A 12,324-nucleotide genomic window follows, 5' to 3' on the forward strand; every position below is an offset into this window, starting at 1 on the left:
AAATATGAAATCATTGATTTGATGTTATGTTTTTTTAAATCATCCTATATCTAAGGTTAAAAAAGAAGTGGAATAAAGATACCGTTATGATGTAAGAAAACATATTTTTAACAGAATATACCATCATAGTATATATGAAAGATAGTCTATAACTACAAAACTTTTCTTATTTAGTCAATATGTCTCAATCAAGTTTATAATGTATTTATGATTGCATGCTGAATCATAAATACTATTTGCATAAACTGTTAGTCTATTAGAAGAATTAACTTAGATTCTATGATAAGCTTATTTGTTTGAGCATATCGTAATACATTCAAATTTAGCCGGCTCACAAAAGTGCATTTTTAAAAGAATTAGGGCCTAAGTCATTAAAAATTTGAACTTTTTGTTCCGAATTTAATATATTTTTTAAAAATTGAATGAATAATTTTAATATTTAACGTTTAGGCTAAACTTAGGTGAATGTAAATGGAAATTATGCTTCATTATACTATAATAAAAATTAATTGGCTTTGATCAGTACATCCAGGGTTGGGCAAAAAGTTATAAATAACGTAAAGCATCTATAATTCTATCAATTTAAAAATGTAATGAAGAGTTCTGTAACCGTTAAACTTTTTGAGTATCGTAAAGTTCATATTTCGTTATTCAAAATTTATTCACCTATGGAATTTAGCCAGAAGACCGAGTTTTCGGAAATCGTTTAAGACTATTATTTAATAACGCCATGCCCTACTAGATGGAACAGTCTATATGACGCCTTGATGCTGCTTCTAAAATATCTAACCTTGAAAGCCTATTAAACAAATTAGACCTTACAGTCATAAAAATAAATCGGTTTTTTGGAAGAATACACTAAGATTTTAGCACCTATTACCGAAGCATTGGATAAACTTCAAAAAAAGAAAAATTGATATTATGGTGATTTAGTACCAATATTATTTGTAACCAGAAAAAAATTATTAGCACTGTTACCACATTATAAGCTACGAAGAGGAAAATTGCTATTATGATGATTTAGTATGTCTATGTATATTATTTGTAATCTACTAAAAATTCAAATGATATTGAGATGCAAGTAATTTTATATCTTCTTGATCCATCATTTGAAATTAATTTACTGCCTAAATATCCGATAATCAAACAAATTTTTATTCGTTAAAATTAGTGTTGTTAAACGGCTCGTTTTGAGCCTATTTTTAAAAACGGCTAACTCATTATTTCATCCAGAATAATATTACCCAAGCCTGAAGATTTTGCTGACAATATTTTTCTGGCTAACGAGTCGTTTAACAATACTAGTTATAATACAAATCTACCATCCTCTATTCCTTGAATGCCTTTTTACTTTTGCTAATTTGATTAATACGCCAAATAGAAGATTAAATAATGTTCTATTTAAAGTTCCTTTACCAAATGCTTAAAATTACAATATTTAATTATATATTAATCTTGATAAAAAATAAAAAGAGCTCTTGTAACCGTGTTTTGAATAACGGTTTCGTAACCTTAACTATTTTGAGATAACAAGAGTAACTTAACCATTATATTTTTCCCCTGAGTAACGTACCTAACCCTGCCAGCGTCTACACGAGAAAAAATATCTTTGAAATGTGCCAGAATTTACCCTCTATTCCTATAATTTTTAAACATTTAATGTTTTGTAGCCATTTGTCCTGTCATTTTTAAAGCAAATTATATCAAAAATTTTATTCAGACGATTTGTTTGATGTTCTTCTATCTTTACGGAAATTTAAAATTTTTAACCTCATTATGCCATTTGAGCTATAAAAAATTAAAAATATATTGTTTAAATTTCTTATCAATTTATTTTTACTTAAAAAATGGTATTTAAATTTTATTTAAAGTTTGAATAGTCAAATATAATTTGAATAATGGATACCATTATTCGATTGCATTAAAATAAATAAGATAAATTATCATTTTTAAATTTGATTTTATAATTGCAAAATAAATTCAATTTTTAAAAGGTAAAAGATAATCTATTACAGAATGATTTGGTCTACCATACGGACCATTCTACAGACTAGAATTAACAATATAAATAGTAAATGGAACATACATAAATTATTTTTTTATTTCATGATAATGTAAAGAACAAACTCTAAAAATTGGCATATTATGTCATTTTTTGTTTGTTAATAAACAGGAAATTCGGGATCTATATCGCTTGACCAGGCGTGCAGCCCACCAATTATATTATACACGGCAAATGAGTTTTTTTCATTTTTATCGGTCAGGTTTATTCGTTCCAACTTTGATCGCAAAATTTGGCAAGCACGAATGGAATCGTTTCCTCTCCGGCACAATACAAATACTTCAAAAAATTTATAAATTATAAAATACGTTTATTTTACAAATGAGTAAGTATATTTATTAGACCCCCCTCCCTATACTGTACCTGTTTTTTTTTCAGAACCAACCCTGTAAAAAAAATTATAAGCACGAGGACAATAAAAAAATTTGTGATTACTCTTTTTCTCGAAAAAAAAATATTTTCATAAAATAGAAAACAAATTAATTTATAAAAATATCGAGGTCCTTAAAATCTGTTGGATCGGTTCATGCAGGACTCAATTAAATTATCAGTGAAATAAACTTGCATAAATTGCCTAATTTGAGCCGATTCCCAAACGGCCCATTCTCGGAACTCAAAATCTAAGCCGAGTTGCTAACAGATTTTGCAAAACTACAAGTGAAAATATGCCCGATGCTAATACCAACTGAAATTTAAACATTGCCTAATGTAAAGATCAGGATTGTTGGTTAGAACATGTATATACATACAAATTAAACTAAAATGACTATCAAATATAGATGATTTTCATTTTAAAAAATCTCTCTAAGCTAGATATTAAAATTTTCTGTATGAGTTGAGGTGTTTGGCTCGATATTAACGAAACTACCAATTCGAAATGACAGGAAAAAATCTTAAAAAACCCAACAGAAAGACTGATAAGATTTTGTAATAATGATATGTCAGATTTGACAAGTTATCAATAATGATTTTAAAAAAATTTAAAAATATTTTTAATACATATGTCTTAAACCTTAAAACCTCAACAATTCATATCTCTAACCTTTTATCTTATTCCCTAGTTACCTATTTTAATAAAAAAATTAAATTATACATTTTATCCAATTAAAAATTTCCTTCGAATGAATATTCTTTTAATTGGATATTAACAGATTTGATTATATAAAACTAACGAAATTTTTTTTCCTTACCTGTCAAATTTTTTTAATATAATTCGCCTTTTCCAAATGTCTCTTAAAATTTAACGATCAACATAATATCGAAAACTTATTTCATTTAAAATATTGCTATATTTTATTTTGTAATATTAAAATAAAATTTTAAAACTTTTATAAGGATGATTCGGCTCGATTGTACAGACGTTATTTCTAATATTTGCAATCATGTCGTCGCTTATTAAATCTTCATTATCATTCCGTGAATACGTGCTCCTCGTGATGGCGGAAAAGGGGATATCTTATAAATTATATATTTTTTTTATTGTTAGTATTCAGGGCTGAACCCTAATTAAGAGTTTACAAACTTTAAACTCCATTTAGCAGAACTAGAAACTTAAGTAAAAACCGATTTTCTGAAAGGGCTTTAAACAAGGCCCGGGTCCGTATTACTCTGGGTTCGATATGTTGTCCATAAATCGGTCCCTTTTGGTCCATCTTGTGCTAACAATATATTTTTCAATATAGTTGTTTGATTTCGGAAAGGGCCAAGCCCGTCGAAATTTGTCGTTTTTGGTCTTACACTTAAATATTTTTATCCATTCTAAATAGCAAAGAAATATTTTGTACAAGTTGTCTGGCTTCACCAGTAAACTTTTTTATATAAAGGAAAACGATTATTTATTTGGCAAATTATCAATTTTAAAAAAATTATAAAAATTACAGCCCATGTCTTATAAAGATACTTGGTAACTCATTGAATCGTGGGGAAATTTTTTCATATTATTTTTTTGTAAATATTATTTAAAAAAATTGGAGGGAAAGGTTAAATTTAGAAAAAATTAATTAAAATGGTCGCTTTATTTTCTACCAAATTAACTTAAAACGAATTATTCGATTTGTATTTTACGAATATGAATGATAAAATTATTTGGTTCAAATCAAATAAATAAGGAAAATATTAATATTACTTACCCCTACATTTCGAAAGATCTGCAGTTCAAATTTTTAGACCTGGTGAATTTTTTTTAAAGCTTGATCTAGGTTATTCCATATAAAATAAATAACTTTTTAACTTCCTTTTAATTTTGGATAAATATTGAGAAAACATCATTAGTAGATATAGAATTTTAGCTTTCTAGAACTAATAGGTTCTGAGATATCAATAGGAAAAAATTAATCTCTTTCAAAAAATTTATTCATGTGCTTTTTTATTTTAGGTCCTCTTATTTTTAGTGATTCCTCTCTCTATTGAAATTGTCAAAGAAACATCTCCTAATCTTAACTCAGAGCTAGTCGGCATACCTAATCCTATAACTACCCTCATTCCTTCATCATGAACAGGGTTGCCATGTCTCCCCCCATCAGCGGGAGACTCCCGTAATTTTTTAGTTTATACGCAGACATCTCTCTCCTGCAAAACTACCGCAATTGGAAATCTCCCGCAATTTTTTAATTTCTCCCGCATTTTTTTTTAAAAGTATTTTAACATTTTTAATATATAAATAATAATTTTGAGAGACATTAATTGATGATTTTTATTTTAAAATAATTTTAAATATTTATTCGAAAAATGTCTTGTTTGTAAATTTCTTTCTATCCTGTTTTATTTTTATCCAATAATAAATCAACATCATTTCATTCATATAAGTCAGTACAAGGGAGTATATCAACATCGATTGCAATACAAAAATATTCTCAATTAATAAATAATATAGATGCAACTACTTCATCTATCATGTAGTTAAACATTCACAGAGCTATATCATCACAATGTGGGTCATATCTTTTTCTCATGATATTTAACGACTCCAATATAAGTGCAAACCTTACTTGTGGCAGAACAAAAATGAGCAAGGCTATCACAAGTGTTTTAGTACCTGAATCCTATAGGTCAATTCTAGACCATTTGAAAAATGGGCATCCATATTCAATTCTGACAGATGCATATAATAAGGGAAATATTAAAACATTTTCCTTGATCCTTCGCTATTTCAACAAGAATATGAACATTTCCATAAAACTGTTAAAAATTTTTTCCTCGGATAGTAAAAAATCCAACGATGTAGCTAGCCACATAATGGTAAATATAGCTGATTCAGGTTTATCAATGATTTGCATGACAGCTTTCTGCGCTGATATTGCCTCTGTAAATTTGGCAAAAACTAAAGTTACCAAATTGAGGCAGCACAATAATGAATTAATACCAATTGGCTGTATATGCCATATACTACATAATTCTTGCAAGAAGGCAATAAATGTACTATCTGTGGATGTCCATATAATTGTGATGAAATGTTTTAACAAATTTAGTCATCAACTGTTAATGAATTAAAAGACTGGTGAAGTGGTCTGACTTGGAATGGTGTGAGTTGTTGCGATATATACCTATCAGATTGTCTTTAATACCTGCCATCGATAGAATTTTAAAATTTTACAAACCCTTAAAAAAATACTTTTCTTAAATAAGGATTTTAAAAGCTGTTCATTTTGAAAAAATTTTTCGAGTATGAAATGGTAGAAGCATATTTGGGATTCGTTTCACATGTAGGAAATCTACTTCATGCAGTTAATATTCAGTTGCAATCAGAATATTCTTTATAAAAAAGATTCACAAGATCATGATACAGCTCTGTTCATCTCTACAATTAAAAATTGATAATAAATTTTATGGCGCTATTGCAAAAAATATTATATTAAAATGTTCAAATAATACTTTAATTAATACATTTTTAAATGAAGCAGATATTAAGACAAATTTAGAATACAATCAAAATTTGATTTTAATTGTATAAATATTATGACATTGAAACAGAAATCATCAATTGATGGTTTTTATAATTTAATAAATATATTAAAATCTCAAATAAAATATAATTAAATTTTAGCAATGACGCCATAAAATTTATTGTCAAATTTTAATTGTAAAGATGAGCACATCTGCAGCATAATTTTGTGAATCTTTGTTAAGATTCTACTGATTGCAACTACACATTAACAGCATGTAATAGATTTCCTACATGTGAAATCATTTGTAAATATACCTCTATTCATTATTGAAAAAAATTTCAAAATATTAGGACAGCTTTTTTAATCTTTATTTAAGAAATATTTTTTTAAAGGTTTATAAAATTTTAAAATTCCGATGGCGGGTATTAGGAACATATCGCAACCAACATTGTGTTGACTTAATTCTGTAAATACACTCTGTTTCTACCAAATTTACTGAGGCATTATCAGATCAGAAAGGTGACATGCAATTTATTGTTAATCTCGAATCTTCTATATTTACCATTATATGGTTAGCTATGTCTTTGGATTTTTCACTATTTGAGGGGAAAAAATTTAATAGTTTTATTGAAACGACCTTAATTTTGATGAAATAGCGGAGGATCAAGGGAAATATTTTAATACCTTATTAGATCATCTGTTAGAATTGCTTATGTATGCCCATTTTTCAAATCGTCAAGAATTGACCTCCTGGATTTAGGTCCTAAAACATTGATGATAGCCTTGCTCATTTGTTCTATCATTTATATTAGAGTCGTTAAATATTATGGGAAAAGATTCTACCAACATTGTGATGATAAGTATCTCTGTGAATGTTGTACTACAAGATAAGTGATTACAATTACCGCAACTGTAGTTTCATCTATATTATTTCTTATTTTTGGAGTACCTTATTTTGTATTTAAAGTGATACGTGATAATTAAGTGCCTATCCCTATAATGTTATACACACACATGGTAGATTTCCAATTGCGGTCGTTTTACGGGACATTCACATAAAATATATTTTTAATTGAAAAATTAAAATCGTTTTTTTTATAAAATTTTATCTTGTTAACATTCTTTTATATTTAAAAAAGATCATTGGTTTTTTTTTATAAATTAATAACTAAATAAAAAATAATAGGCGGATAATTAAATCAATTCAAATTTTTTTTTAGCAATTTTTATATTTCTACTGCAATTTTTATATCTCTCCCGCAATTTGAAAATTTTGGGAGAAATTCTGTATTATGTGGGAGTAATATAAAAATTGTGGGAGAAATATGAAAATTGCTAAAAAAAAAATTTGCGGGCCTATCCGCTTATTATTTTTTATAAATATAAAATCGAATCTATTTCCAAAAATAAAATAGGTAATTATTTTTTAAAATAAAATAGCCAACTATTTTTCAAAATAAAATAGCCAACTATTTAAAATAAAATAGCCAAATATTTTTCAAAATAAAATAGCCAACTATTTTTCAAAATAAAATATCCAACTCTTTTTCAAAATAAAATAGGTAACTATTTTCCAAAATAAAATACGCAACTATTTTTCAAAATAGGTAATTATAGTATGACACAAAATTTCTTAAATACTATCTTTATTATTAAAATAACATATTGATTTATTATAATATATTAATTTTGTTTAAAAATAATAACCAACGATCTTTTTTAAATACAAAAGAATGTAAACAAGATAAAATTTTATAAAAAAATTGTAATTTTACAATGTAAAAAAATATATTTTATGCTAATGTATAAATAAGATTTTATAAAAAAACAAACAATTTTAAATTTACAATGTTAAAAATAATTATAATCAGTGCGGGGAAGTTGTTCTACAGTATTTAGTTAATACAATGAGGGAAGGGAATATGATATTTTGAGGCATCAAAAATTTTCAAAGCATAAATCAGTACAGGGCAGTCTATCAACATCTATTGCAAAACAAAAATATTCTTCAAAAATAAGAAATAATACAGATGCAACTACAGTTGCGGAAATGGTAAATAACTATCATGTAGTACAACATTCAGAGAGCTACTTAACATCACAATGTTGGTAGAATCTTTCCCCATAATATTTAACGACTAATATAAATGAAAATTATACTTTGTAGAACACAAATGAGCAAGGTTATCATCAATGTTTTAGGATATAAATCCAGAAGGTCAATTTTTGACGATTTGAAAGATGTGCAAACATATTCAATTCTAACAGATGCATCTAATAAGGAGATATCAAAACATTTCCCTTGATCCTCCCCTATTTCAACAAAATTAATGTCATTTCAATAAAACTATTATAAAATTTTTCTCCAGATATGAAATATCCAAAGACATAGCTAACCATATATAATGGTAAATATGACAGATTTGGCATTACCAATGAATTGCATGGCAGCTTTCTGATCTGATAATTCCTCAGTGAATTTGGCAAAAACCAGAGTGTATTTACAGAATTGAGTCAGCATAATGTTGGTTGACAGGTTCCTCCTAATACGCGCCATCGTAGAATTTAAAATTTTACAAACCTTTAAAAAATAAATAGATAATAAAAGCTGTCCTAATATTTTGAAAAAAATTTTCAAAAATAAATGGCAGAAGTATATTTAGGAATTTTACATATAGGAAATCTACTATATGCTGTTAATATGCAATTGCAATCAGAAGAATATAATTTAATAAAGGTTCACTAAATTATGCTGCAGAAATACCAAAGTAAGAATATTATTACTATTATCGGATAATTATTAATAAGATTTAATATGATGTCATGTTTGAGGAGATTGTAATGCTTCTTTATTTTTATGATTTGCCAAAATATTCAAAATATTAATTTTACAATGTAAAAAATAAATTTATTTGATTTTATGCAAATGTATAAATAAGATTTTATAAAATATAGAAAGTCAAATAGTTATAGTTAATTATATTTTATTTGAGATTTAAATAATGGAACTAAACTTTACCGTCGTTATTAAGATATTTATAAAATTCCTGGCATGACATTTTATAATTTTGTTTAACCATTAACTCAGCCTCTAATGTTGTTAAAGCAATTCGATTTCTTTCCTTTCTCCAGGCAGTCCTCATCAGGCTAAAAATGCGCTCCGATGAGGCATTAGAATGAGGTAAGGAGAAAACATAATCGCAAATCTTTTCCAAGCATGGGGATTTATTATTATTACGAAAAAATTCCCCCCATTTCTTCTCTGCTTTTAGACCATCTAACTTTAAGCATTCTGGCGAATCATAAAAAATGGAAAAAATTACAATCTCTTCAAACAAGGCTTCAATGTCTATCGGTAATTTTAATATATTTATTAAATTACAAAAACCATCAAATGATGGTTTCTGTTCCAATGTCATAATATTTATACACTTTTAAATAGAGTTTTCCAAAATTGTCTTAATAAAAATATTTGCTTCATTTAAAAATACGTTAATTATAGTCATATTTGAACATTTTAATATGATATTTTTAGCAATAGAGCCATAAAATTTATTACTATTTTTAACTGTAGAGATGAACAGAGCTGTAGCATGATTTTGTGAATCTTTATCAATAAAGAATCTTCTGATTGCAACTGAATATTAACTACATGAAGTAGATTTCCTACATGTGAAACTAATCCCAAATATGCTTCTGACATTTCATCCTCGAAAAAATTTTTCAAAATTTTAGGACAGCTTTTAAAATCTTTATTTAAGAAGTATTTCTTTAAGGGTTCGTAAAATAAAATTCTCTCGATGGCAGGTATTAATGATAACCACCTGATAAGTACATATCGCAACAACTCACACCATTCCAAATTAGACCACTCCACCAATTCTTTTAATTCAGTGACTCTGTTTATGAACTAAATTCGTTAAAACATTTCATCACAATTACTTCGACATCTACAGATAGTACATTCATTGCCTTCTTGCAAGAATTATGCAGTATATGGTATATACAGCCAATTGGTATTAATTCATTATTGTGCTGCCTCAATTCGGTAAATACACTTTGATTTGATTAGAATAATATCCACTTCTAAAAGTTCTATTCTTCTAACACAAAAATTTTGAAAATGTCAAGTGGAGCACTGCAATTCTAGATAACGATATAAAATATATTAAATAATTTAAAATATATTTATAATAATTATACATACTGTTCTAACTTCTATTCTTTCTAACACAAAAATTTTGAAAATGTCGAGTGGAGAATTGGAGAATTATATAAAAAATATATTTTAGAGCGGAAAAATAAAATAAAAGAACTAGACATATTTTTTGAATAAATATTTAAAATTTATTTTAAAAATATAAAAATAATCAAATACTGTCTCTCAAAATTATTATTTATATATTAAAAACATTAAGATGCTAAAAAAAAATTGTGGGAGAAATTAAAAAATTGTGGGAGCTTTTTGTGGGAGATTTCTAATTGTGGGAGTTTTGTGGGAGTGAGATGTATGTGGGTAAACTAAAAAATTGTGGGAGACTCCCACTGATGGGGGGAGACATGGCAGCCCTGCTGGCAACCCTGATCATGAACCCTGTACTTCAAATTTATCATTACCTACCTGGACTTTTTAATTGCATGAATCTACTCATATTTTTTAAGTTGAGGCCTAGCTTAGATTTTTAGAATTATGAACATTCTATGACCTGGCCTAGGATAAGCAAATGATATTATAATCCATAAAATTTTCGATCATTTATCTAACAATAATGAAATAAATGGATATCATTAAAAATTATTCATTTATTTTAGTGAAATTAATTTACTTGAAAAATTAAGATTGCTATCATAACAAAGATTGATGCAATCATTATTCCTTACTTTCAAGGGATTTGAAAGTGTTAAAATTGAATTTGTATTATAATTTGACAATTTACAAATTTTTAGTTCATGTTTCTCTCTAACATCTATCACACTATAGCAAGTGTTTGAATGCACACGAAGAAATTGCACAAAGTCATATACTGAAATGTGATTCTTATTTGAATTATTTGATTCAATACTGCAATTTTTTACTATAAGTTCATTATACATGTGCCCTGACTCAATAAATCTAGTCTTGTCCATTTTTTGGTTACAAGATGAACATTCATGATTTTTATTTCGTAATTGTATTTCTTTAAAACATCCAGTATTTGATAAAGAATCAAAAATTAATAGCTTTCCATTATAGGAAGGAGACAATGTAGGTATTAAAATCTTTTGAGCTTCTAATGCTTGAAACATTCCAATAATACCTGGTAAAGCACCTAAATAAGACATATATTTATATAATTTAATATATATTACTTTTATATTACCAAAAACACCTATTTCATTGCAATTGGAGATAGTAAATAATGGTGGAGGTACAGGGAAAAGGCATTTGTAACACAATGATTTATCTTTATCTGATGAATGGTAGTTAAAAGTTGACATATGGCCTTCAAATCCAATAGCACTACCATATATCCAAGGAATATTTAAAAACAATGCTAAGTCATTAATTAAATATCTAGTTTCAACATTATCAGTTGCATCAATAATTAAACTAAAGTCAGAAGTTAAGTGAGTATGACTTACTAAGTTATTATCATTAAAGTTTAAATTTAATATATTTAATGCATTCTCATATGTAAGTCTCTCAGTCAAATTTTGACAATATATTTGAGGATTCCGAGATATAGCCATTTTTTTAGCAAAATCAGATTTAAAATAACCAACATCATTTTGTGTATATAAAATTTGTCTATGTAAATTTTCAATAGATATTTTATCATCATCAACTATAGTTAGCTTTCCTTTAAATATATTTATATTAAATATATTTAAATAATGAAAAAACCAATTCCTGCTGCTGATAAATATAATATAGCTGAACAACCTAACCCTCCTGCTCCTATTATCAATATATGGGCATTTTTTAATGCTATTTGACCTGGTTTATTAAATATATTTGTAGATACGATAAAATATATATTGCCTTCAATTCCTACTTGAGGTAACAACAAATGTCTGCTATATCTTAATATTTCTGGATTTGAAAGCATGTTAACAGGTTGCTTATCTTCTTATCTTATCTTATCTAGCACGTTGGTCATGGACCTGCCCAAAATGAGCGAACGTGAATTACTATAGAGGCCCTATCCTCCATAATAATTATGCCGATTTTTTTCCTCAAGGATACCAACAAACCTTGTAACCCAGATATAATTATTAAGAGGAGTGGAACTCACCCAATCCAATAATAATAATAATAGCATAGTGAATAAGATTATGAGCATATTTAAAAGGAAAAAAATAGTAGTACTGTATCATCCAATACAAATTATTAGTCAT

At 26.9% G+C, this 12,324-nt stretch overlaps 1 protein-coding gene across 1 annotated transcript; it reads right to left on the reverse strand.

Annotated features, from left to right (window-relative positions):
• Positions 1-2,029: 2,029 nt before the first annotated feature.
• On the reverse strand, positions 2,030-12,047 carry LOC135929700 (sulfur carrier protein adenylyltransferase-like). Its single transcript, XM_065466406.1, has 6 exons — positions 11,969-12,047; positions 11,831-11,923; positions 11,307-11,786; positions 10,773-11,255; positions 3,389-3,517; positions 2,030-2,341 (listed from the first exon to the last, which is right to left on the reverse strand). Exons 1-6 carry the CDS (start codon positions 12,033-12,035, stop codon positions 2,163-2,165), a joined length of 1,431 nt encoding a protein of 476 aa, XP_065322478.1. The 5' UTR covers positions 12,036-12,047; the 3' UTR covers positions 2,030-2,162.
• Between the last annotated feature and the right edge of the window lie 277 nt (positions 12,048-12,324).

The sequence above is a fragment of the Gordionus sp. m RMFG-2023 genome, chromosome 5 (assembly GCF_954871325.1).
Source record: "Gordionus sp. m RMFG-2023 chromosome 5, tfGorSpeb1-WG-v2, whole genome shotgun sequence".
NCBI classification, from domain to species: domain Eukaryota; kingdom Metazoa; phylum Nematomorpha; class Gordioida; order Chordodea; family Parachordodidae; genus Gordionus; species Gordionus sp. m RMFG-2023.